Consider the following 26,846-nt stretch of genomic DNA (forward strand, 5'->3'; position numbering starts at 1 on the left):
CCTCCTGACTGGTTACACCAGTTTTGAGATGAGAGAGCTCAGCCTCCAGTTTGGCTAAATATTTGCATCTCTCACATATATTTGAACCTTTTTGGAGGAGGAGAGGGTTGTCCGTGTACATGAGACAGTTGTAACATTGCCTCAAAATTCCCAGATTCACCAGCTGGACTGGAGAGGAAACCACTGACTGACCTTTGGACATGCTAGAGTAATATAGGGAAACTGAATTTAAGACGGACCAATAGAGGACAGGGTAATCGTAGAGAGTATAAGAGTAAGTAGTGCTTATGGTTTAATAGTGCTAACTTGTAGGATTACTTAACTGGACCAGTGAAGGGCCTTAGAATGAGAATATGGTGTTTAAATTGAGAGATAGAGCAGTTCTAAGGGAAAAAGTGAAGAGCAGACTTTGTGGAGCCAGGAATAGTTTAAACCCAATTAGGCGGCACTACCCACTGTTGCTCTATGCACAAAAACACGCAAAACCACGCAAAAGAGGGTTTTAAGAGAGGAAGATGAAGGAGTTTGGAATTGACCCAAAATGGCCAATAAAACTACAGTTTCAAGTCAGTAACTACTCCCACAGGGGCAGGCAGGCTTCTCAATGTTTTTCACTGCCACTGATCAACAGAGAGACTTCCCTTTAGCCCAAGCAAAAAATGGCCTCCAAGAAACTTACAAACAGTTCAAGAACAGCAAGCCTGTAACTGAACTTTTTTAAATCTCAGAAAAGTGGGAAAAAAGCAAGATTTTTTTGTTTTTTGTTTTTACAGAGATAGCAGAGGTTCACAAGTATCAACAAGTTATAACAGTGCAGTAAATGACCCCACACAAGAGTGCTAGGCCAAAGACAGATAAAATGCAAGTTTTGAGAAAAAACAATTTTAAAAATAAGTGCAAACAGGAAATTCAGTAAACAGCTCTAGGTTGTGCTCTAAATACAGTTACTAATACAGAAATCAAGTTTAACAAGCCAGAAAATGCTCAAAATAGGCGGCTATGCAGAAAAACTTAGCAAATAAACAGAGGAAAAATACTTAAAATCTCAAAAGTGGCTCCTTTCTTCTCTCAGCGTTTTCTCCTCTTGGTGGGTGCTTCACCAACAGCCAACAAGCCTGAAAAGATGCCAAAACCACGAGGCAACCAGGTTTTAAGAGAGGAAGATGAAGGAGTTTGGAATTGACCCAAAATGGCCAATAAAACTACAGTTTCAAGTCAGTAACCACTCCCACAGGGACAGGCAGGCTGCCCAATGTTTTTCACTGCCACTGATCAACAGAGAGACTTTCCTTTAGCCCAAGCAAAAAATGGCCTCCAAGAAACTTACAAACAGTTCAAGAACAGCAAGCCTGTAACTGAACCTTTTTAAATCTCAGAAAAGGGAGAAAAAAGCAAGATATTTTTTGTTTTTTTCAGAGATAGCAGAGGTTCACAAGTATCAACAAGTTATAACAGTGCAGTAAATGACCCCACACAAGAGTGCTAGGCCAAAGACAGATAAAATGCAAGTTTTGAGAAAAAAAAGATTTTTCTTAGTTCAATATACTGTGGTCTGACTGTGATCTAGCTGATAGAAATTTGATAGTGCATTAATGAATGCAACTTTTTAAGGGCATACATTTTTATGACTTGTCATATCTTTTGTGCTTACAAGTGCTCTGCACCACCCTTGCCAATCTGTGCTGATGCTGTTGCCTATTGTTTGTAATTCTATCCTTATCTGTTGAGATATGAAAAAAGGGGAGGAAAAATAGTTACATACTCATTCCATTTTGTTTTCCCACCCTTTACATGCTTCATTTACACGTTTTGTCTTGAGCAAATTCAGCATGTTACTGTGTAAATATGACTGGGCCTTGCCAAACCGTAGAAGGTATCAGTCCTGGAAAAGCTATTACAGTGTATGCCTTCCTTTCATGAACAATGTGGGATGTAACTTTAATATAAATTGTTGCAGCCCATACTGAACTTTCCTGAGTTGATATATTCAGTGGTATCACAGTGGATGTGGAGGGTTGAGGTGGATATTGATGTATTGTACAGGTCTGCTTCTAAAACCTATGCTACCATGGCAACCTCAGCAGATAATCAATTTCAGGAAGGAAGGCCACATTCCTGCAAGGGTTGTTAATTTTGCAAACAATTTCAAGTGACCTGTCTAAGCTGCACTGAAATATTCACATCAATATTTAGCTGTTTTTGGGACTCTTCAATTGCCATTGGTTCTAATGTATGGTAATTCATTATTTAATTCTGTATAGGCTGTGAGTTGGTGTAATGGTTAAGGTGTTTACCTCGTAAAACACACGTTACAGGGTTTTAGTCTCACCTTTGAAGGAAAATTGGCTAGGCTTAAAATGGCCTGCGAGGCCAGTTAGCCTACTACTTGCCTATGAACCTGTAAGAGCATTACTGAAACAATGAATACAGATTTGCAAATACTTAAACAAGTAGTACTTGACAGACAACCCTGGTGTCCTAAAGTCCTTGAAGTCATTAAGAGTTAGAAGTCACTAAACAACAGAAATGATCACATTACTAGACTCTCATTTATACAGTCTTCCATGCTGAGCTATGTTTTCTAATACCTGTTAAAGGTATCAGTCCCTTACTTAAGTCACTACTCATTCTGCTGTATAAACCTCACCCATTGTTTTTAAATTAAACGGGACTATCTTTTATTTTTCAACTGTTGTTTTGTTTTTTGAAATTGTGTCATATAGACCCACATGGGGTCTGGCATCTTGAAGTAATTCTGTAACAAAATATATCATACAGGCCTCTTTCTTCCTAAAGTTGCTGTCACTGCATTGAGTTTTCATGCATACACTGCTGTCTTTCAGTCAGTTAGTTTTAAGTAACTACTTAAAACACAAACAGTGCCAATGCCACAGAACAGACTTTCAAAGTGTTTTTACTGGTGCTTCTTTTTAGAATGGCTAAATTGCAGTCTTTTGTGATTGGATTGTACTACTTTGACTCATCTCTCATTCCCCTTCACAACTAACTTCTCTAGCTGTTAATGTGCTAAGGGTAATTTGACCTGTTACCTGCTGTGATTTAGCACTCATGTCAGGAGACTTGACTCATGTACTGTTTCCTTGTTCTACCCTTTACTTTCTGTATGCGTAGTGAAGGACCAGGGGAGCTGTGACATCACAGCATGGGTGGGTTTTTAGGATGTCGTAGTGATGTCAGTTTGGGGAGGGAATTTACAAGGAAAGTACATGTATTCATTGCCCTTGATGACATCAATGATTTGGAGACTGCAGCAGGGTTTTCATGGGTGTGATAAAGGTTTTTTGAAAGTGAAACCACCACAGTACAGTAAGGTAATGTTCTAGTGGAGAGAAACAGTCAGTTTAAAATATTTTAAATGCTGTATTATTGTTTATTCATAGTTGGGACAGTAAACAGGGAGAAAAAAGACAGAGAGGTTGAGCATTTAATAACAGAATCCTGTTGCTGTCATTTAATAGCTAAGAGTTTAACCAAAAGCTTTAACCATAGAATCATAGGAGGTTCATAGGAGGTTACTAGGCTATTGGCCCTGAGGCCCTTATAAGCCTAGCCAAGAGTTTAGCCCATGTTTAGACAAATCAGCACCTGATGTCCCTGTCCAGCAGGGACATGGGTGGAATCCCATGGGTATATTTTCTATTTCCCATCTAGTTATCCAGGTTGTGCTTAAAAAGGGGGTAAATAGGTACTCTGCTTGATGTGGATAGGGAGTCTATTCCATAGATGGGGGAGTCTATGGGACACAAATCTGTCCCACCAACAAGTCTTGTTGATGTCACAGACCACATTGAGGCCACGGGTGCGGGTTACCCAAGTGGAGGTTGACTTGCAGATATGCAGCACTTTCATGAAGGTGGGGTCCGTGAACACCTTGTATGCCAGACAGAGGTCACCTCTGAGGAGTCTCTATGAAACTGAGTAGAGGGATAGGGCTTTTAGCCTATCTGTGTTTGGTAGATGTTTGAGGCCCTGGATTCTCCTGGCGAGGAACCTCTGTGGTCTCTCCAGCTTTGTGAGGTACATGCCGAAAGTGGAATTGTACTATACAGGGATGTTATGATCTTCGTGTCCCTGGATGAGATACCCTTACTTATGAGATGGGCCATGTAGAAGACTTATGGAAGCAACTTGGTGGTCAAAAGTCAGGTTGCTATCAACCTGGGTGCCCAAATCCCTCATGACTGATTGAGTGCTTAGGACATTATTAGTAATGTGATAATTTTTTTGTGTGGACCTCTCTCTCCCCAAAGGGGATGATGATGCATTTTTTGGTATTCAGCTTGAGGCCATGTTTCTGGCACCAGTCATTTGTCTGAGTGAGACCCTCTAGGAGGATGTCCACATCACTAGGGGAATTGATGACAGCACCCAGCTTGCAGTCATCTGCAAACTTGGTCAGCCATAGCCCACTGGTTTTGGCCTGGAGCTCAGAAAAATATATCCCAAATAACAGAGGCCCCAAGACCGAACCTTGGGGTATGCCGCTTGTTGCCGATCTACTGTTTGAGGTGGCTTCCTGTATTTTGACTACATGAGTTCTATCAATGAGCCAGTTTGCTACCCATCTGATAACATATGGATTGATGCCTAATTGAGAGAGTTTATCAATCTACATAATGTATAAGAATACAGCCACAAATGAATATTGGAAAATGAAGGGGTGACATATTAAATTATGCTATAGCTAACTAAATCTATGGCAAATCTCAGTATTTCTACACATTCTAATAAAACTTGAACCAGAGTTAACTGAATGGTCCCATCTTAGTAGTTATTTTGCCATGTTTTTGTTTCATATTTTATTTTTTAATGAAAATGATGATGACAAAAACACTTTGCTTTCTTCAGTATGTTAAAAGTGGCACTTAGGAATGAACCCAACATAAGAATTTTATAAAGTGATTGCTTGCTTCAGTTTGTGTGCCCATGAGACACTTGACATTTGGACTGCAACAACTTTATGGCAGTGAATGGTAAACTATTAAGAAATACCACCTTGAGCCATGGATTCTTTCCTAAGCCATGATTGGTCTGCAGATTTATCTTGTAGAACTGCAGATATATTCATGCTGAAGAGCTCACTTTTAAACCATTTGAATGCATTTAGGAAGAATTAATAAAAGCAAAATAGTGAACCCAGTAATGTTTGAAACACATTTTTGATGTAATAATTTAAACCATGATCACATTTATGAAATGTTTGAAAAAGTGCATTTCTGGCTGTAAATCTGTTTATATGTGTAATTCCTCCTGTTGTATACCTCTTATTTAGGCTCATGAAACTGTGGAAAGGGAACCACATTGTGCTTGAATTATTGTTTAATGTTGCTGTAATACTCACTTTTGTTACGACAGGTTCCATCTGGTGCTTTTTCCTCCCTAAGGATTATTCCAACAGAAAAAGAAAGGTCAGTACACATCAGACTGTTAATTGTAATCACAAATAATTTCAAATAATGATAACATTGCAGAAATATTTAATGTTAGAACCTGGATATGTTTGTAACATTTCAGTGGTGGTGCTGCGGTAGCGTTGTCGCCTCACAATAAGACGTTATCCTGTTCGATTCTCAGCTAGAGCGTCTTCTGTTTGGTGGCATGCGTGAATGGGTGTACCTTCGTTGAAGGTTGTGCGTCAGAGCTGGCAACTCGGCACGTAAAAATCTACTGCCAATCATTAGCGGACCGGAGTTCCGCTGTGGCGACCCCTAACTGGGAAAAGCTGAAAGACACAAACAAACATTGTAAATTTACAGAATATGTGTAGTCATAAAATACATGAAACTGTGGTGTTCCAGTCCTCAGTCTTTTAATGTTCCATATTAGTTTTTAGTGTTTTTGTTTTGAGAGAATGCCTGTATTTCTTTCATGTGTATGCATGCATGTTATGCAGATTCCAGAAAAGTTTATGTGAGGTTCACAGTAATTTGCTTCCTTTAAAGTAAATGTTTATAAATGCATCATAGTACTCATTGCAAGATGTAACTGGTAGCTTAGAGAATACAATTTCCTTCCCTTGAGAATGACTGCAATGATGTTGGCTAGTAAAACTTCATTTATTAATAATAATATTTACAAATTCATTATTCCTGCATCTACATTGGTGATACAGAAAGAGGTGAAAATATTGGTATTAGTCTCCACTTGTAGCACATGGGGAACGTGGTTTAAATATGTTAATACCTAGTTAAAGAACTTGCTTGCCATTCTTTTCAGAAGCCAGTCTGAATTTAAAAAAAAATCATGGAAGCTAGAATTTTATCTCTAATTTCTGACAAACATTAAATATTATGCAGTATCAGAGAATATAATTGTATTTGTCTAGGTGACTAAATATATCCCCTTGCAAGGATTTCTGTTTGCTGTTCAAGCATTTTTTTTCAACCACCAGGAATTCAGTCACTGCAAGGAAATTTGGCAGAAAATTGAAATCTTTGACTTCGGCAATTTCATTTGTCCTTCACTGTGAAAGGAAGAGGCAAGATATCTGAAAAGGTGCAGCGAGCTGCATTTATGTGTGTTATGGGTTAATAAGCCTTTAAGGTATTTAATTGTGCCTTCATTAAAGAAAACTGTACAGAACAGCAGTAGTTAGGTAGAAGTTCAGGAATTATTTTGAGATTAGAAAAACTTGCCATGGCATTATTTTTTTTTCCTACGGGTACAAAGGTCTACAAAGACTTATGACTACTTGTATTGCTAAACTAAAGAACTGAGCCAAAGAATGTGAATTTGTTAAGTTTTAGCAAGAGGATGGAGCTATGACTAGGAAATGTGTTTATATGCTTAACCAACAAGTTATTGAACCCTGAACACTGAAAGACCATGTCATGAAAAGGACAGTTATGAGTAGATACTATTCATAATGGCATAGGAGCTCTGATCTTGCAAATAACTAGACCACTTGATTATGGGTAAAGACCATTTATAGAGCAAAAAAGAGATATGCTCAGATTGAAAAAGAACAATTAGTAATAGTGTATGGATGTGAGAAATTCCATGAAATATTATAGTAAATAAGTTTAACTGCAAATACACCATAAACATTTGCAAAGTATATTCAGAAAGTATTTGCATAAGGCACTTCTGGAATTAAAGAAGTATGATCTAAAAGTGAAATACAGAGCAGGCAAGAATTTCACTTAGATATAGTGAATAAAGCACATTATCAAGAGAAGCTTTAAAAGTGTTAGAACAACTATGAAACTGTTTGGGTAAAGCTGCAATTACCTTTAACAGAAGAACAAGTAAAATAATTTCAGAGATGTACTGACAATGACATAGAAATGCAGTTACTGTAAAAAGTTACTGTGAGAGACTGGTCTGAGCAGAAGTCATCAGCAAGGAAATGTATTTATACTTTTTTTCTTTCAAGGAAGAAATCAGTTGTGTCGAAGGCTTAATTTTCATTAAATCATTCATTCTTTGATAACCCACTTAATCTCATTCATGGTCCCAGCCTTGCCAGAAACTATTCTTGCATACATTGGGCACAAACAAATGAAACTAATCTTACATGGGCTACCAACCCATCTCAGGATGTACAGTTACATTTATACACTGCACAGACACCACCAATGAGTTGTGAGAATCACAATTAAATGAGAAAGACAAATACTTTAGAGGATCCATGAGTTGTTTCTTGGTATAGTGAAGTGCGCAGAAGGATTAAGCTAAAAAATAGTTTGTCCAGCAAAGTCAACTTAAGACAGGGGGAGTAAACCAGATCTATGGTATATGTCATAATTTCAATCCAGAGGAGCATGTGTTGATGTCCTCCATTGTCATCCTGGCAATGAAATGCATCTTCATACATGGAGCATTGTGTATGGAGATTTTTTTATTTCATTTCAAGTTTTGTATTTCATATGTGTAAGATATTCAAATTGTCCTGAAATAATCAAACTGATAGTCACAGCAAATGTGTGATTAGTGCACTAACGTATATGTTCTTAAGATGGTGTATACCTGATGCCATTATATCTGATGATAGCTTGTAATATAGAAGTCAAGAATTCAGAAGATTTGTGGATGATGGGAATTCGGAAAAATAATGTCTTGCCCACACTATCTGCATTCACATGCATGAGTGGAGGGAACTAACAAAACACTGAAAAATCTTATTTCAAAGAGATGTTGAATACATATGATGATTGTCATATTATAGTTTTGGAATGTAGTAAAACTTTAATTTCAGGGATTCATACTCTTACCATGTCAGTTGTTAATGGCCAGAAGTTTGAAAGCAAATTACCTTCTTCAGCTATATTACTGACTTCCAAAAATCAATGCAAAGTGAAAGAAGTGCTGGAGAGAAATGGAAATCCATATGAATCATGGGAAGTTCAAGACTGCTGAGTCTTGTGACCATTAAGCCTTACCAGTTCCCACTCTGGACTGTACCTCCTCTGTCAAGGAGGGCTAGGCCAGTCAAGCCTAGAGTCCATTTATGACTATCCATCCAATTATTCAGGTCTGTTTGAAGGAAGATACTGCATTATATGGTTTTATCTGCAGGGAGATTCTCTCACAGGTGAGAGAGATGCTGAGTAATGAATCTGTCTATATTACCTTGTTTTACTAGTGTGTTGGAACAGGTTTAGAATCCTTGTTCTGGTATTTGTGAGACTATTTTATTTGTAAATGTACAAGAAATTCTGGACTATTGGGTCCCTGATTGCTCTCAAGGAAAGCATAGGTCTTCTCTGAGAAGCCTTTAAGACACAGAAAAGATAGAAAGTGCTTTTATTCTTTTCTGGTAACTTATGGATTTTAAGCCAGTGATCCTTTTTGTTAAGAACCTCAGGGGTCTTTCCAACTGTTAGGTATGTCTGATGAGGTACACTCCAAATGTGGGGTATTGTATTCTATATTTTGTCTGATCAGTGCTGAATATAAAGTTACCATAACAATTCCCCTGGTGATTAGCAGCACCAAATAGACTGATTTCCTGTCAACCATTGCTACATGATGACCAAAGAAGAGGAAATTTTCAACCCAGGTTTCCAGGTCTCTGACTATATTTTCATTTTGAAGTAGGGTATTGTCAGTGCTACATGATGGGAGTAAGATTTATCAGCCGAATGCAACAATGTTGGACTTTTTAGCATTCAATACACCTGGCTTATACTAATGTAATTTCTTGTTGGAGGGATTCTTTGTTAGAAGGGGATTTGAAATGACTCCCACTTTGCAGTCATCTGCAAACCTGGCTAGAAGCAGGTCTTGATTTTTCAGTCTGTAAGTGAGAGAAGTACATTTCAAAAAACACAGTCTCAGCACTAAGCCCTACACCACTAGTCACTTTCATGCTGTCTGACATTGACCTTGTCACCTACACAGTGTTGGTTCTGTCTTTTAGCCAATTTGCTAGCCATTGTCCCACGTAGGGGTCTGTTTGTAACTCATTTAGTTTATTAATTGTGCCAGCATGGGGGATGCTGCCAAATGTCTTGGCCAAATAAAGGTGGGCTGCTTGTACAGTGTAATTGCTGTCAACAGCTTGCATTACCTTTTCAAAGAAGGTGACCTGGTTTCTCAGACAGGATCTATCTTTTACTAAGTGCTGCAAGTCTAGCCTGAAGAGATATTTAATGTTGATGTCAATAAAGTCTATTATGTGTTACACAGGATTACAAATGAGACTCCTCAACCCGATGGGCCAGTAATTTCTGGGGTCAATAGGAGGGTCATCTTTATGGACTGGAATTAACAGTGTTGTACGCCATACCTCTGGGACTGATCCTGTAGCCAGGCTCAGGTTACATAACTTATGGAGTGGTTCTGCCAGGGAGTGTTTAATACTGTTTTATCAAACAGCCTGATATGCTATTTGGTCCCATGGAGGAGGTGTTCTTAAATTTGAACAGGAATTTCTGTACATGTTCTTTGGTGATGATGGGGGTGGGGGTGCAACAAATAATGGTATCATAAGGCTTTAGATAGTCATCTCAGGAGTGACATTTGCACAGAATTTATTTACTAGTATATTGGCAATGTCTGGGTCCGAGTTGCTTTTACCATTTTGTATGAGAGCTTTACATTGTTGAGTGTTGCTCCTTAGTTTTCTAATATAACTTAAGAAGTATTTGGAATTGCCTATGACTTCAGCTGTCAATCTGAATATATGGGCTGTCTTGGTGGGTCTAATATTATTTGTAAAATTCTTAGTACAGTTCCTAATATTTTCCTTGACTTGGGGTCTTTATATCTGTTGATTAATCATTTTTCCCCTTTTATTCTAGATTTAGTTATGTTGGTGGAACACCAGGTTTGTTTGCTTTTAAATTTTGCATTATATTTAGATCTAGATGAGACTGGCAGTTCTATTCATTTATTTATGTGGGCATAAATCTTCTTTGTCAATCTATTTGCTAAAGTGATGTCTGGGATGCCACTGTTTATAAGTGAATTTTAAAATGACTATAGACTATGGGGAGACATGTGAGCTTGAAATCTTTGAATTCCAAAATATTGGTTTCAGGGGGGTTAGACAACTTGAGGGAAATGGTATAATTTGATGGCCTGACTTAATCAGAGAGAGAGTTACTAGTGAAGTTGTGCATGGTGACACTATGTTTGTAAGTATCAGGTCCAAGAATGTTTTGTTCTCTAGTTAGGCTAGTAACAATCTAGTACATTGAGTTTTTATTTACCAGATCTAAAACCTTCTGTGCATATCCTACATTGGAGGTATAGTTACTCCAGTCAATTGATGGATAAGTTAGTCTCCCACAGTGGTGACATTCTGATTTATGGAGAGTTAATCCTTTATGTTTAGGACCCTGACGTGGACTTCAGAGTTCATGGTAAGTGTCCTGTAACAGTTGATAAACTGACAGTTGATTTTGTTTAGTGTGATTTGGAGTTTAGTTTCCTTTGAGGGACTTTGGGAGTCTGTATAGTGGTAATATGGTCACTGCCAAATGTGGACACACCACCACAGTTGCCATTGAGTCTGAACGCATGGTATGTGTTAAGCCCAGGTATGGAAGAAGTGCAATCTGTGCATTTAAATAATGTTTCAGTGATTATACATATATGGATCCTCTTGAAATACTGAGTTCCTCATGGATGAGCAGCTTGTTGTTTTGACCTCTGGCATTGAGCAGATTCACCTTACTTTGATCCTGATACATTTCCTGTGTTGGAATGTTCATTAACTGAACTTTGCCTAAAAAAAGGCATTATGGAGGCAGCAAGGTTTTTAGCAAGTATGTGGAAGTCTTTATACAAGAGGTGCAGACGGTCATTTGGAAAGGAAGTAGGACTGTCAAGCATCTCATTGTAAGCTGACACATGCTGAATTCCCCTAGAAAGACACCAATTATTTATCCGGTTGTTGAAGCCAATCAGCTTTTCTTTGGAGAATGAAGGATTCCACTCAGTATCAGGATCTTGTCTGCATTTGTGACATGCTCACAGAGAGATCAACAGTATTTTTCTGCATCTGTCTCAGGGTTTTTTTCTCTAGATCATACACCCTCTACATTTAAAACTAACATGTTGTGTTACATTTGTTTGGTACAAGAGTCCTACAGACCCACGAGACATATGACATCCTAGCACACATTGTCAACCTATCTTTGTCCAGCTTAGTAAGTAGGGAATCTGTGAGTCTCACTATGGAGTCACCAATCACTGAAACATTTTTATTTGTGGAATTGCCTGGTGTAGTGGAATTGAGACCCTTTGTCTCATGATGACTCTTTGTTAAAGGTGAGATGTTATGTGAAGCAGTGTTTGATTTTTGCTGAGACTTAATTCTTACAGGTCTAGGAGGCTTAAGTACTTCTTTATAAGGTCAGGATATGACATTATGTGTTAGTGTGTGCATAGCATGTGGTTTGTAAGTGTGATGCTGATATTTTTTTTTTGTGAGAGGGAGGTCTCCATAACTCTTAACTATCTGTGAGAGGTGAAAATATTTATTTGTGTTTAGTAACAGCTCATGATCTGTGAGTGTAAAGCAGTTGATACTGTATTTTACGATAGTCAGTGCTGTGAGGATGGTGACAGAGGGTTGACAAAAAGGCTGCTCTTGTAGTTTTGTCCATTGTAAATTAAAACTTGATTTAATTGCATAGTCACAGAGTTTAAGAAGTGATTGTGCCCTACTGAGTGTTATTGGTTAAGGGGTTGGTAGTGTAGTTATGCATGTACATATGAATGTCTATTTAGGTAAATATGTAAATTGGTTTTAAACGTGACAGTGATAAGCATAGCTTGGAATCCTTGAGTAACAGTTTTATTTAGCTTGTTTTTAGTGGTTGTGAGCTAAATTATACAATGCAGCACCCCTATGGGATGCTACAAGCTACTCTTATGGTGCTAGGTGGTTGGCTCTGCGCTTTGTGCAGCTATGAGCAGTTTGCTGTACCTGTACACAACAACGACCCATTTACTGATGGGATGCCATGATAGAAAGTGCAGAAGACTACTAGTGATAAGAGCCTATTTGCTGATAGGATGCAGTGACAGAAGCTAGAGTAGGCTGGCAGTGATAAGAATCTGTTGACTAGCAGAATGCTGTGGTAGATGCTGAAGAAGGCTATCAGAGTTTATAAATTAGGGCAGAGTAAGTACAGAAAAGCCATCTGAAAGTTTGCAGCCTGGTGCTGAAGTACCTGATAAATTAGCTATGTTAAGGTGCCGTGCTGGTTTTGGGGAAGATGATAAGCTCTCCAGGAGGAATTGCACATATTTGAACAACACAAATGCATCAAAATTCAAGAAAGAGCAGCAGCCAGAATATTTGCAGACATTATTGCAACAGATAAAGACACTAAACATTCTGGAACTCTGAAGGTAGACAGTGGTTCCTCAACTTGTGTCCCTGAGTGCAGCTGTGGTGTAAAAAGGAAGCTCAGATGTCCAGAAAATTTAATTCTAGCAAATAGTCTGGATATGAAAGGTCACTGAAGAAGCCATACAATTACTTGTGAATATGTACAGAAGTAGTATTTGATGTAAGTAGACTAAGACATGCTTAGTGTAGAGACTTAAGGTTAATAAAAAATGATCATTGTGACATAACGCAGACTCGCTCATGTATACTATATATATATCATTTTAAAATGTTAGTATCTGGATCCACATGATGGTAATTGGCATATAATATATTTTTAAAAGGCAGTCTAAATAAACATTTTGTGGTTATTAGAAGCTTAGCCACATTACATAATCTAATTGCAGAGCATTGTTAAAAACTTGAAGATATTACTTCACTGAGCTAAAAGGCTTTTGCTTCATGCTAAATCCCAGTTTACAAAGAATATTCCATACAATTTCATCATGAAGGATTGTTTTTGGAGTACTGTGCTAAAATGCAAGATGGCTTACCATATCCTTCTCAAGGGTAGATTACTGTCTGTGAGTAAATGAACAGCTCTGTGTACAGTTGTGGAATCATTTTATTTTTATAATTTAAAGTAGTGGTATTTGTGTCAGTCATTGGAAATAATGTAGCTGAAAGAAGTGGTTTCAGCAGACCTAATTATGCTTGCTGTGTCCTACAATGCACAAAGCTTATGGGGTTGCCAAAAATCCCAAAATATAGCAATAACCTGCAGAGGTGGTCTGACTTCTGGTTATTAGCCAACTAGGAGAGTTTAAGCAGAAAAATGATCTGCTAAGTTGCCGACTGTTTACACTTAGCCCTGAGTGATAATCTGAATCATATCTGTTAATTTTTGCTTGCATTTAACTTTAAGTACCTTTTTTGTAACTAAGAACGCATTTTTCTAAATCCAGTCCTTAATGTGTTTTAGGAAGCAACTGTATGAGATAAAAACAAACACAAGGACAGCTCGTAGGTGAACCAGGTAAGGAGGAAAAAAAAAAGCAGAATAAGGATAGAAAATCCAAAACCTGGAAATGCAAAGATAGACTAAAACAATTTATTCCAGTCTAAGTCACAAAGCTCTTGTGACAAAACCCTTCATTAGTGTGTAATACACAAACTAAAACACACATTTAAATACCCACTTGCTATCACATGACACAGTCCAATCAGATCTAATAACATAATCTAATTAAATTAAAAAATTGAATTAAAAAGTAAAGATAAAAGATGCATTAATGTATGCATATGAAATGTACATAGAAAGAAGTGCAAAACATTCTGTAAAACCTAAAAGTATATTTAAATATTTTCAATGCCAGTTATTTCAAAAACATTGACTTCTTTCTCTCTTATGTTCAATCACAGATTTCATTTTAGAGTCAGAGATGTGAAATGTAGGAATAGAAGGGGCAGGGATTTAAATAATGAATTTGAAACAAGTTAGTATTCCTGGATAACACTTTTGCAAGCAGATCACCCACCTGGTTTGAACACACCAGTTAGTGTGAAACCCATTTTGAGAAAGAGACAAATGTTTTTGAAATAACTGGCATTGAATATATTTAAATAAACTTTTAGGTTTTATAGAATGTTTTACACTTCTTTCTATGTACATTTCATATGCATACATTGATGCATCTTTTATATTTAGTTTTTAATTAAATTTCTTAATTTAATAAGATTATGCTATTAGATCTGATTGGACTTTGCCATGTGATAGTAAGTGGGTATTTAAATGTGTGCTTTAGTTTGTGTATTACACACTGATGAAGGGTTTGTCCCAAAAGCTTTGTGACTTACACTGGGATAAACAGTTTTAGTCTATCCCTGTGTTTCCAGATTTTGGATTGACTGTATGAGATATCAATTTACAACCAGTAACAGTCTACTTGTTATTGTATGATAGTGACCTGTCAAGAGAAATCGAATCCCACGTGTTCCTGATTAAGGCGTTTATGCAAGTAGATAGTTGGACCTCCTTTGCCAGCATAAGAAGACATGACTACTGAGGACTGTGTGTGTTGGGATGATACAGGAAATGTGTTTGTTGCTACTGAAAGCATAGTGCTAGGTTATGTGGACCTGTGGGGCTGTGGCCCCAGTAGTGTCTGATAAGTTGGAGAGTAGTAACACTAAAAGTTAGGAAATGGATATTAGGAAAGCAGATACGTGTATCCCTCAGAAAAGTGAGAAGTGCTATACAGGCAGAGTTCAAGTCCCATAATTTCTGTACTAAATTTAAATAATGCAAGTGGCAGCTTTTCCATTGGTTGTTTGTTCAAAGCTTGTAATGCTGGCTTTGCTGTGAATAGAGCTGAAAGTGCAGGCAGTAACAGAATTACTATACACTGAATGTAGGACAGCTGAAAACTGAATAAAAATTTTTCAAAAGAGAAGCAATGGTGTTGTGATTACGTAACTAATTCTGTTTACCATGCCAGGTGTTGTAATTTTGCGTTTGATTTGGGGCCGCACGAAAGCTTTGAAGCTAAAAGCAAGTTACTTGTATCCCTTTGATGAATGTATTTCTATATGTATTTCACTTGCCACAGTTTAATGTATGACACTGTAATGCAATAATGTGTGGTACTGATGAATGTAATGTGTGCCACTGTAATGCAATCATCTGTGGTACTAATGAATGTATTTCTATATGTATTCAATATGTAAAATTTCTATTTTCTGTTGGAGCTTTTCTCCTCGGGCCTCCGCTGAAAATGGGCATTTGTAGCCCAGTCGGACAAACCCGGTCAACAAATATAAAATAAATTAAATAAATATATAGAGGAACCCAGCATAGCAGGAATGATAAAGTAAACTCTTGTTAATCAAGTCTTTGAGTAACAGATTTGTAATTACTGTTAAGTAGCACTAAATGGTTTATAGTGGTGGTAGATCATTTTTACTTCATATGAGCAAGTTCAGCTATTCTGTTTGAAGTATTTCACCTGGTGTTATTCCAAAACTCCAGCGTGAAAAATGTGCACATCTGCATGCTACGCAATTACTACTAAACTGATGTGTTAACATTACATATGTTTATAATGCAACCTGTGGTGCCATTTGAGAATATTGTGAACTTCCATTCTAAGGAGGGCTTGCAAATCTGTTGATGTACTGGAATATAATAACTCATTGTACTTTCTTTTGAAGATGTTAAAAGAATATCGAGATCACACCTCCAGATGTTCCTTCAGGTTTACCTCAACATTTGGCCTGTTTCTTGTAAAACTTAAGAACTACAATCAATAAATAGTCATATATTATAGTTACAGATGGTACTTTTTACAAAAATGCATATTAATGCACATTCTACTTCATTTTGTATTTTAGTTCAGTTGCATCTAACCTCTGAACTAGACTGTGTTATACTTGGCAAAGATAACCATTATTTTCCCTCTGAGATCCGGACTGAACTATGGGGTTTGGAAAAGGAAAGGGAAATTAGAAGACAGGGCCAAAATCTTATTTCAGTCTGCATACTTGGATTCCAAAATATAGTACTGTAAATTCTGGTACCTGGAGTTGAAGTAATGAGTTGCCAAAGGGGAATGCAATTTCATTTTCCTGAGGAAAGCTTATCTGATGCATAGATTTGCTGGTCCAAAAGTTGTGATTCTGAAAGTTTTTTTTTTCATTTGCTTCTGTGTGTGTGTGTAGGTACTGTAGCAGATTCCCTCAAATCCTCCTCAAACCGATGCTACAGATGAAATAAACCTGAATTGTTTGTTTCTGCTTTCATTGCATTTAGGTTTAATATAATGTGGAGGCACAGAAATTTTGAGGCAGATTTAAGGCTGGCATGTAATATTACAGCCATGTTTTCTTAAAGTATTCATTTATGTAACACTTTGCAATTGACTCTTTTCCAGTTTTTGTTTTCTTTATTCTGCCTGCATTTAATACAGAGTTTTAATTAATAGCCCTTTTTCATCTTTTTCTGATGCTTGGTGGGGTACATATGAATAATAAATTAATAGTTTTCCTTTGTAAGCTATGAAGTGTATTGACACTTTCAACAAGTTAATTCAAGGTACATCTGAAGGACTGCCTTGTAAAAGTAGTACAATAAAAAGTCTAGGACAATGGACAGTTCAGCTCCCCCCAAAACAGGAATTCACTGTGATTTTTTAGTGTACATGAATTAGTTCAAATAGAATATGCGGGGTATGAATTAACTTTTTTTTTTTTTTACTTTGCATGATACATGGAGGTTTATTTGAAATTTTCAACTCACAGACATATGGTGGTTCTACTGTTTAATATCCGTCTCCCTCAAATGCACTCCATCACCTTATGTGTAATTAAGGACAGTACAAGCCATACTGTGATAGTTATGTACACTGTAGACTGTGCCTTGCATTCAATGCAATGAACACCAAGAGTATATTTCATAATTGTTTGTCTACTTGTTAACTATGTAGACCTGACTTTGCACAATCCCGTTTTTACAACCAAAACAGAATAACAAGCATTGCATGCTTGGGTAGTCCTGAGTTTTTTAATGTACAACAGAATATTGTAGCATCTGTTGTCTGTAACTGTTTACATTTATGATTATTGCCAGTATAGCATTGCTTGTAAGGTAGCAAGCTATAAATAAGTGGCATCCTGAGCTTAAGGATTTTGAGTCCACTTATGTGCTGTCCATTTCTGAGGCAGTATAAGGCACCTCCCATGAGCTACTCTTGATGAGGTGTATTTTCTAGTTAAATATTGAAAAAATATAGTTTGGTTACTAACATGGTGCATATGCAAAAGGTTGGGTAGCATATTAAATTAAAAGGTTTTGGGTAGCGCATTAAATTAATAAGTTTACTTGCACCTATAGTAAAGGGGTTAAGAAGTTTATCTCAGGACCAAGTGACATGGCCAGAATATCAGATAAGATAACTCAGTTTTCTTTTGATTATTAAATATAAAAATCATGCAAACTATTATCTTAAAATGTTCATGTCCTCAGAACTCCTTAGAGATAAATATCAATACAATAATGTACTTATGAAGCAATTACAATGAAGAAACTAGTTAGTATATTGGTTATGTTCTGAATCATTTTTATTTTAGAATTCATGTCATTCCCAATTATACTGAAGCTGCTATTGATTTTGATAAGAAATGAAAATTATAGCATATTGGTTGAGTTTATAGTTTCACTGTTTACTCAGTTTTTCTGTATAACCACACCTCATGATGACACTGTAGGTACTGGGCAATGATAATACATATAACTCCTAAGCACTTATGGGCAATGATAATGCATATAACTCCTAAGCACGTATGGGCAATGATAATGCATATAACTCCTAAGCACTTAGGATAATCAAAAACAATTTACTTCTTTAGCACACCAGCTTCTTACTTATATTCACTACTACATTATCACTTGTGCAAATTTTCAATGTAAAATGTTCCAACTGCAAGATTTAGTTGAATACTTGTCATTGTAGGAAGTATAAGAGTCCTACTGATGCATTTAGTATGAAAATACATTAGTTTGTGTAGTGAGGCATCATGTGTTCAGTCTTTCATGATGTCATGGTAGGAGTTTTCAACTCCAAGAAAAATAATCACTGGGCCATCCTTATCATGACAATAAAATGCAAAAGCAGCACACTTTTTCTATCAAATGCTGTATAATTGTGTATTGTATATCACATGGAGGTTATGTCCAACTCTAATGCTTTATTATTTGTACTTCCTTCAAAATATGACCAATACACTTGCAACAATGACTCCAGAAATGAAACCTCATGCTACACATTAGCATGCCATCTCATATCCCTCTGTCTAACAAATTATTGGGTTAGAGCTAACCAATGACCTGCCACTAGGTAAGGGGAAGTATTGATACTGATTGTTTGGAGATATAACTGATGTCAGGGCTTACTGATAATCCCTCATTTTTTGGAGAAGATGATCATAGAGAAGCGATACTCCAGGCTGCAGGGACTGTTTTCTAGTGTAGGTTCAGTTTAACAGAAACATTTTCTTTTATTTATTTATTTATTTTTTGTACCTTCTCTAACTGCATCCCTTGTAGCCTCCCTGGATTCCATACTGACCCAGCCTTGGATCCCCTCATTGCTTCTTCCTAACTGGTAACATCCAGCTGTGACACTTTAAAGGTTGGTTCTCCTTACTCCTCAGCAAGTTGACCTTGTGATAACTTCGTTTTAGCCCAGAGAGGGATCCAGTGTGAAGTTGCGAGCTTGAAGATGTAGTGCTATCACTCTTGTGGAGGCTATGGAAACAGTTAGTGCACTGATGTCAGGACATTGTTGCCATCCCTCATTTTAATCTAAAACACACACAGATTTTGGACTCCAGCAGATGTCATACTGGCATTAGGTTCCCCAAGCCCTTGCTTATGGGACAGGAAAACTAGCCATTGGCTGTTCTGTTACCCCCCCTCCCCTCGCTGGCTCTACTAGCAGCCCTGAGTCCGTTCCTGAACTAGTGTCACTGGTAGCATAGATGGATGGCCTTCTCCAATGCTATCAGGCCGGTCACATTTAAGAGAAAAGCTACTGGCAGAATACTAGTTAAATGTTAACAGTATATTGCCCATAGCATTGATTCAAATTTTTCCAGTACCTACTGAGGGTGGATCCTAGGGTAAGAATAATCAGCAGCAAATAGTACTCTTTGCAGGAGACTAGATAGTGAATATCATATGTGTACATAGAAAGTGGTTATTTTTAGTAGGAAAAAGCTGTATGTGAAATCAGTTGTTCTTGGAAACCTTGATCACAGTTACATTATTATTAAAATAATTTGCCATGGGTCCTGGGTGTGTATGTTTTGTGCTTGAGAATAAAAAGTTGAAATAAATTACTATGGTCATTTTTTCACTTTATTACTGACACACTTCACAGATACATTCAAAAAGTAGCTATTTAGGGGATGAGGATGCAGCTGATTGTCGGTTTGGCTTTTGGTGGACAGTGATGAAGCTGTGTGTGTGTTTAACAAGCTGAAATATATTAATGCTGAACACATTTTTCCCAGTTAAGTTAACAGCTGACTAGCATAGGTGTACCCAGCTTTAGTGGTTATATTTTTGGATAGGAAGACAATCTTTGAAAAACAACCAGTTGTTGATCTGGCATGTCAAGAGTGCAGTGTGTATTTGTGTGAAGGTTGTGTTTCTGTGAGTGTTTGTGTGAAATGAGCTGAAATACATTCACTTCTCACTTGATCACTGTTAAACTTCAGAGGTATATGTTAAGAGAAAAGTTTTAAAAACATACTGTTATTTGTCTTTTTCCTCTTCTTGCAAATTGAACATGTTATTTGTTGGGATATGCCTATCAAAGATGGGCCTCATCTGTGAACAAAATGCAGCATTGCTTATAAACCTGAATAATAACTGTTTTCTGCTTTTCAGAATAAAGAGACTTGGTTATAGCTTAGTGAAGCCTGGGATAAGGACGCACGGCCGAGTAAGAGTTAATTTACTGAAGCAGGCTGTGTGTCCTGGAAAATTTGAGCTACCATTGTTGAACTGAACATTCTGTACTTCTTGAACATTCTGCACTAACTGTTGGTTTGAGGTAATTTTTGATAAACATGTTTACCACAGGTGTTTTTCCATAGCCAACTGTCAACGGTCAGAAATGTAACAAAAGTTGTTTTGTTTGCAGTATAAAAGTTGATGTCAGTAAACAAGTTGACCAGAGGTGGAGATCATCTTGGCCAACATGATGTGTAATCTGGTTAGCTGCTAATAAAGACGTTTTTCATCACCTGAGGCAGATGTGACTCGTCTGAATTTTTTTTCTGACATTTTGGTCCTTCGGACCGGAAACCTCTATGAAGATACGGATCAGACCGACAGAAAGACCGAAAAACCTGTGCAGGTGAGGATTTCTCATCTTAAGATTCCCTCGACTGAAAGCCCTCCGACTGATTTGTCGTTGAGAGGAGGCCGGCCGCTCTCTGATCCCTATCTGAGGGACGGTTTCCGAACGAAAAGGGGAAACGGAGTCTCATCTGGTTTAGGTAGGATGAAAACTAAATTTTCTTTTAATTTAATTTAACCTTGTCGACAAGGGTTTTATTTTAGTTAAGGGTGGGTAGGATTACTTGTTAAGATTATTTTGTTAGGATCACCCGTTAAGATAGCCCCATTTTATAATAAGCCCTGTAAAGTAACTTTGATACAGTCCTAAAATAAGAAATCTAGGAGAATAACTTTGATACAGTCCTAAAGTAAGAAATCTAGGGGAAACATGGGTTCGAGTTGCTGCAAGTGTGAGAGTGATGCCTGTTTAAATGTTGATGCTAAGTATATGAAAGGTTTAAACAAAAATAATGTTAAATTTTTGAAAAAGTGGAAGGTGAAATATGATTTTGATGGTACACTGAATAAGAATGCCTGTGCAAAATTGGTTAGAGATTTGAAAAGAGATGCGGGAACTAGAACTAAAAAGCAGAGACAATTGGGGTTTCCCCAAGCACAAAAATGGTTAGAAGAAGCAAATAAACGAGCTATAAAAGAAAAACAGTGCCAGGAAAAAGAAAAAATAAATCAAAAGGGATCACTGGTGCCAAGTGGAAAAGTAGCTTTATTTTTAGATAAGGAGGATGAGCATACAGTTTGTGCGGTACAAAGGCAGGCAACTGCCCCACCGTATGGGGAAATTGCTGCTGCCGTACCGGCAGAACCTCCTCAATATCAGTCTGAAGATGTGGGATCTGTACAGCAGGGTGGGTTATTGGCTGCTCAAGGAAATGTTGTGACCCCTCCAATTTACCCGCAAATTCCCATAGTACCTAAGGTTGCTTTGCAACAGGTAGACCAACCTATGCAGTTAAGGTCAGGACCAGCAGGGCAATGACGTTGGGCCATTAAACTTTCTGACCACTCAGAAGCTCTTCCCTTAATACAAGATGCAAACCCACAAGCAGGGGATGTTGGACAAGAGCCAACTATTTTAGTTTATCGTCCCTGGGCTAGAGAGGAAATAAAATGTGCTACAGATGGTATTCCTCATCCCAAGGTTAATTTCCAAAAGTTTTCTGAGGACATAGTTGGTATGCGTTTAAGTTATCATCTAAATGGTTTAGAAGTAGAACAAGTAGTGCGACAAATCCTGGGTCCAGATTGGCATTTAGTTTGTGGTACTTGGACATGTAAGGCAGATGACGGCACTACATTAAAGCATAATTCTGGGGTGTTAGACATGCGAGTCACTGATCTGTTAAAGAGAATTTCTGATAAGTGGCGTCCAAGAGCAGATTGGACAGTAATAAATCAGTGCATTCAAAATGATGATGAATCTGTAGATCACTATATTGTAAGATTGACAGTAGTGTTCAATAACCATTGTGGAATGATGATTCCACAGGATCAGACCAATGATAGTCCGTATGAACAGCAATTGAAAAATGCTTTTCTTAAAGGTTGTAAGGCTCCGATAAGTAGTTTTATAACTAAGCATATGGTAGATCATAGAACATGTAGACTGCAACCTTTGTTTGAAAATGCACGGCATGCTGAGCGACATTTCAATTTGAAAAAGAAAAAGAAAGTACAAGTGTTAGCAGTAGGGGATGATGGTGGTATATTCTTAGTACAGGACCAAAGGGGGCAAGGGCGCCATGGTGGCGTAAAAAAACATGGGGGCCCAAAATGGGACACGTTAAATGAACCGGGTGGACATTCAGAGGAATATGAGGGAAGGTTAAAATGTGGAGAATGTTTTAAATGCGGTAGACGTGGGCACTTCGCTGCCGACTGTGAAGAGTGGCTACATCCCCACAGCTTACGAACAAGGGCTCCGCATGACTATATGATAGTAAAGGAAGGCGCCAAATTCATTATTGTGATTATTGTAGAGAAGAAGAAAGTGAGAATGATTGTGATGATGATGAGGCAGACACTCTCTGCGATGAATGTCAGAACACTCATAAGGAAGGGTGGGATTGTCACTGTGAAGTCATAAACCTGGCAAATTTGGGTATTGCTATGCATCTAGATCAAAAACCCATGATAGAGTTTTTGGTTGAGGGACAGAAAGTGGAGTTTTTATGTGATTCAGGTGCATCGCGTACACTTTTGAGTCCAGCAGTTCTGCCTCCGAACTGCAAAACAGATGAGTTTGTCCTTGTGAAAGCAGCAAACGGGAAAATCTATAAGGAAGCACTGTCTCATCCTCTATTGTTCACAGATCCGCAAACAAACCAAACTGTTAGGTGTAGGGTAATTATATCGAAAGTTTGTCCAGTTAATTTGCTGGGAGGAGATTTGATGCATTTGTTTGGAATAGCGGCAATTCCCACACCTAAAGGCATTGAGGCGAAAAGGTTAGCGGATGGCTTGGTGGTACAGGGAGTACAAGACTTGTTTTACTGGTATAGCCAGGACTTGATTTCAAATGGCCCGGGGAGCGTTGATACAGATTTGATCAACCTAGCTTTAAGTAAATCTAGGAGCAGGTCACCGCAGGTTGCGGCACACTTACATTGTACAATGTTCTATAGAAAGGCCCCTGGTCCGGATAAAGAATTTGAAAAAGAATTCTTTAAGCACAAACGTGCAAGGATAATTTTGAATTATATGTTTTGGGATACGCAAGGTAATACAGTAGTGACCTGTACTTTGACCAAGGAAATGAGTTCTTTATATCACTCAGGTTATAGCCCACATATTTCAATTACTAAAGCGGTGGGGACACATTGGGTATATTTGGCGAAAAAGGTAATGAATTGGGACACAATGTCCGAAAGTCAGTTGAAGGATCAACAGATCCAGGTACAAAGATTAAATTGGGTGACTTGGGCACAACCAAGCGTGCACCTCAGGGATGACAAAACAGAAATGGCATGACAAATCCTCCTAACTCAAGAGGAAGATAGTGCGTTAAGTGCCTTACCTGTAGATTTAGGGTCAAAAGGTAAAGGGGATATGGGACTGATGAAAACAGCAGGTGAAGTTTGTATAACTCCAAAGTCAGGTTTTAGACCTCATAAGCACCAATACCTACTAAGCAAGCAGAGGAAGGAATTAAGCCAGTTATTGAGCAGCTAAAACAGGTAGGAATTCTTGTTGAATGAACAGATTCACCCTGCAATACTCCATTGTTTCCTGTAAAGAAACCGGATGGGTCATGGAGGTTGGTTCAGGATTTACAAGCAGTTAATTCAGCTGTGATCCCAAGAGCACCAGTGGTCCCTGACCCCTATACATTACTTAATGATTTATTACCTCAGCACAGATATTTTTCTGTCATAGATATAAGCAATGCTTTTTTCTCCATACCACTACATAAGGAGAGTAGATTTTGGTTTGCATTCACTTATCAAGGTAAAAGATACACCTACATCAGATTGCCACAGGGTTATTGTGAGAGTCCGACAATATTCGCACAAGAAATGGCTGCGAATTTAGCTCAGTTTATTCCCCCAGAGAGAAGCCAGGTTCTGTTGTATGTAGATGATGTTTTGTTGGCCTCACCCACGCAGGAAAGTTGTAAAAGGGATACCCTTGCCCTTCTTAGTTTTTTAGCTGAGCAAGGACATAAGGTAAATAAAGAAAAGTTACAATTGTGGAAAGCGCAAGTAAAGTACTTGGGTTATTTAATTTCGCAGGCAGGTAGACAATTGGAGAACAAAAGAAAACAAGCAATTCTTGAGGCACCTATGCCCACAACTAAGCGGGAGATGATGTCCTTTTTAGGTGTAGAAGTTGGATCCCTAATTATGCTGAGGAAGTAAGGCCACTGACCGCACTAATCTATGACACTCCCATGGCAGCTAAGAATAATATACAGTGGACAAATAAGGCAGTACAAGCATTTAATAGAATTAAGCAATTGATAGCAGGGTCCTCTGTTTTGGGTTTTCCGAACTATTCTAAGCCGTTTGTACAAATGGTTGATTATAAGGGAGGATATATGACTTCGGTTCTGGTACAAGTACATGGGGATAAACAGAGGCCGATAGCTTTCTACTCCTCCAGATTAGATCCTGTTGCAAGGGCATTGCCGCATTGTGTTCAAGCTGCAGTGGCAGCCGTCATGGCAGTACAAGCCTCAGCATCATTAGTTTTGTTTCACCCATTACAATTACGGGTTCCACATTCAGTAGCTACTATACTTTTGCAAGATAAGATAACCTTTTTATCTCCTAGTCGACATTTGTCATGTATGACAGTGCTGCTGACACAGCCTCATATGACCATAGAAAGATGTACTACTCTTAATCCGGTGACACTTTTGCCGACTCCAGAAGAAGGTACTCCACACGTTTGTTTAGAGAGCATTCATGACAAAGTACTTCCCCGACCAGATTTAACGGATATTCCGTTGGTAGATTCTGATCTCGTTTTGTTTGTAGACGGATCAGCAAAGAAGGACACGGTAGGAAAAACACTAGTAGGGTATGCTGTCACCACAGAAACTGAAGTTATGGAGGCAAAAAGATTGTCAAACATTTATTCTGCACAAGCAGCTGAGTTGGTGGCTTTTGACTCGAGCTTGTACCTTAGGGGAGGGTAAGAAAGTGACAAATTATACAGATAGTCAATATGCTTTCTCCACTGTACATGTTTTCGCTCAACAATGGAAGAATAGGGGAATGGTTACTGCAACAGGCAAACCAATAAATCACAGAGATTTAATTTTACAGTTGTTAGATGCAGTGCAACTACCACTTCAGATAGGGATATGTAAATGTTCCACACATACCAATAGAAAAGATCATGTCTCCAGGGGAAATGCCCTTGCTGATATGGCTGCAAAAAAGGCAGCTCAAGAAAATGATTTGCTTTTACATGACAATGATTTAGAGCCCGGACACCTCTTAGACTTAGAGACACTAAAAGTAATGCAAACATTGACAACACAGAAGGAAAATTGTCATTGGGTAAAATATGGTATCACTCAACAGGATGGGTTGTATAGGGCATCAGATGGCAAAATGGTATTACCCTCAAACCTTTTTAGGTATGCGGCATTGGTTAGCCATGGACCTGCCCATGTAGGAGTACAGACGATGATTCAAACAGTGTCTAAGGTGTTTTGGTGTAAGGGGTTTTCAACTTATGCAAAGCAATTCTGTTTATCTTGTTTATTGTGTGCAAAGTATCATGCTCAGGGGGGAGTTAAAAAGTCTCAGCAGGCATTCCCTACCCCTCCATATCCATTCCACACACTCTGTATGGACTTTATTGAATTGACACCCTCAGAGGGAAAAAGGTTCTGTTTAGTCATTATTGATGCTTTTTTCTAAATGGATAGAAGCTTTTCCAGTAAAGCACCCGAATGCACAAACAGTAGCAAAGCTTTTGACTACAGAAATAATTCCCCGATTTGGTTTACCAAGATGCATTTACAGTGATAATGGGTCTCATTTTGTTAACCAGATTGTTCAGAAGTTGGGTCAAGTGTTTCAAATTGATCTCAAGTACCATTGTGCTTACCATCCCCAGTCAGCTGGTGTCTTGAAGAGTAAGCTCCGCAAACTGATGGCAGAAACACATAGATCATGGACTGCGTGCCTTCCGTTGGCACTCCTGTATATGCGAATCTCACCCTCCTACAAAGGACTTACACCATTTGAACTTTTGTTTGGGAGACCATATTACGTCCCGCAGTGGCAAGGATTGTTGCCAGCGGAACGTGAGGGGGGTGAGGATCTAGCGGATTATATGAAGAAGCTGCTAAATGTCAAGTCTCTTGTAACCAATGACTCTTTGCAGATCCTAGAAATGAAACCTTGTTAAGCGTGGCACCCGAGGACTGGGTGGGGATCCGAATTGTGAAGAGAAAGAATTGGTCATCCCCCAGGTAAGAAGGCCCATGCCAAGTACTTATCTCGACACCTACGGCTGTAAAGATCGCTGAGAGGACTTCGTGGATTCATATCACCCACTGTAAAAAACTCAAGACTTTTCCTTCTGCCATTGATATTGGTCAAACTCCACCGGACCTCTGAGTGCAAAGTCTGGCTACAAAGGGGGATTAGCCCAATAGGG

At 38.2% G+C, this 26,846-nt stretch overlaps 1 protein-coding gene across 5 annotated transcripts in view; it reads right to left on the bottom strand.

Annotated features, from left to right (window-relative positions):
- The window catches only part of IGFLR1 (IGF like family receptor 1), a 330,346-nt gene that overhangs the window by 164,870 nt on the left and 138,630 nt on the right, over positions 1–26,846 (bottom strand). For all 5 annotated transcript variants that reach the window (XM_044080423.1, XM_044080422.1, XM_044080424.1 and 2 more), the window contains exon 2: positions 5,363–5,400. In XM_044080423.1, coding sequence (XP_043936358.1) covers positions 5,363–5,400 — 38 coding nt within the window. The remainder of the gene's footprint in view (positions 1–5,362; positions 5,401–26,846) is intronic.

The sequence above is a fragment of the Protopterus annectens genome, chromosome 8.part0, assembly GCF_019279795.1.
Source record: "Protopterus annectens isolate FY-2018-M chromosome 8.part0, PAN1.0, whole genome shotgun sequence".
Classification (NCBI taxonomy): Eukaryota; Metazoa; Chordata; order Ceratodontiformes; family Protopteridae; genus Protopterus; species Protopterus annectens.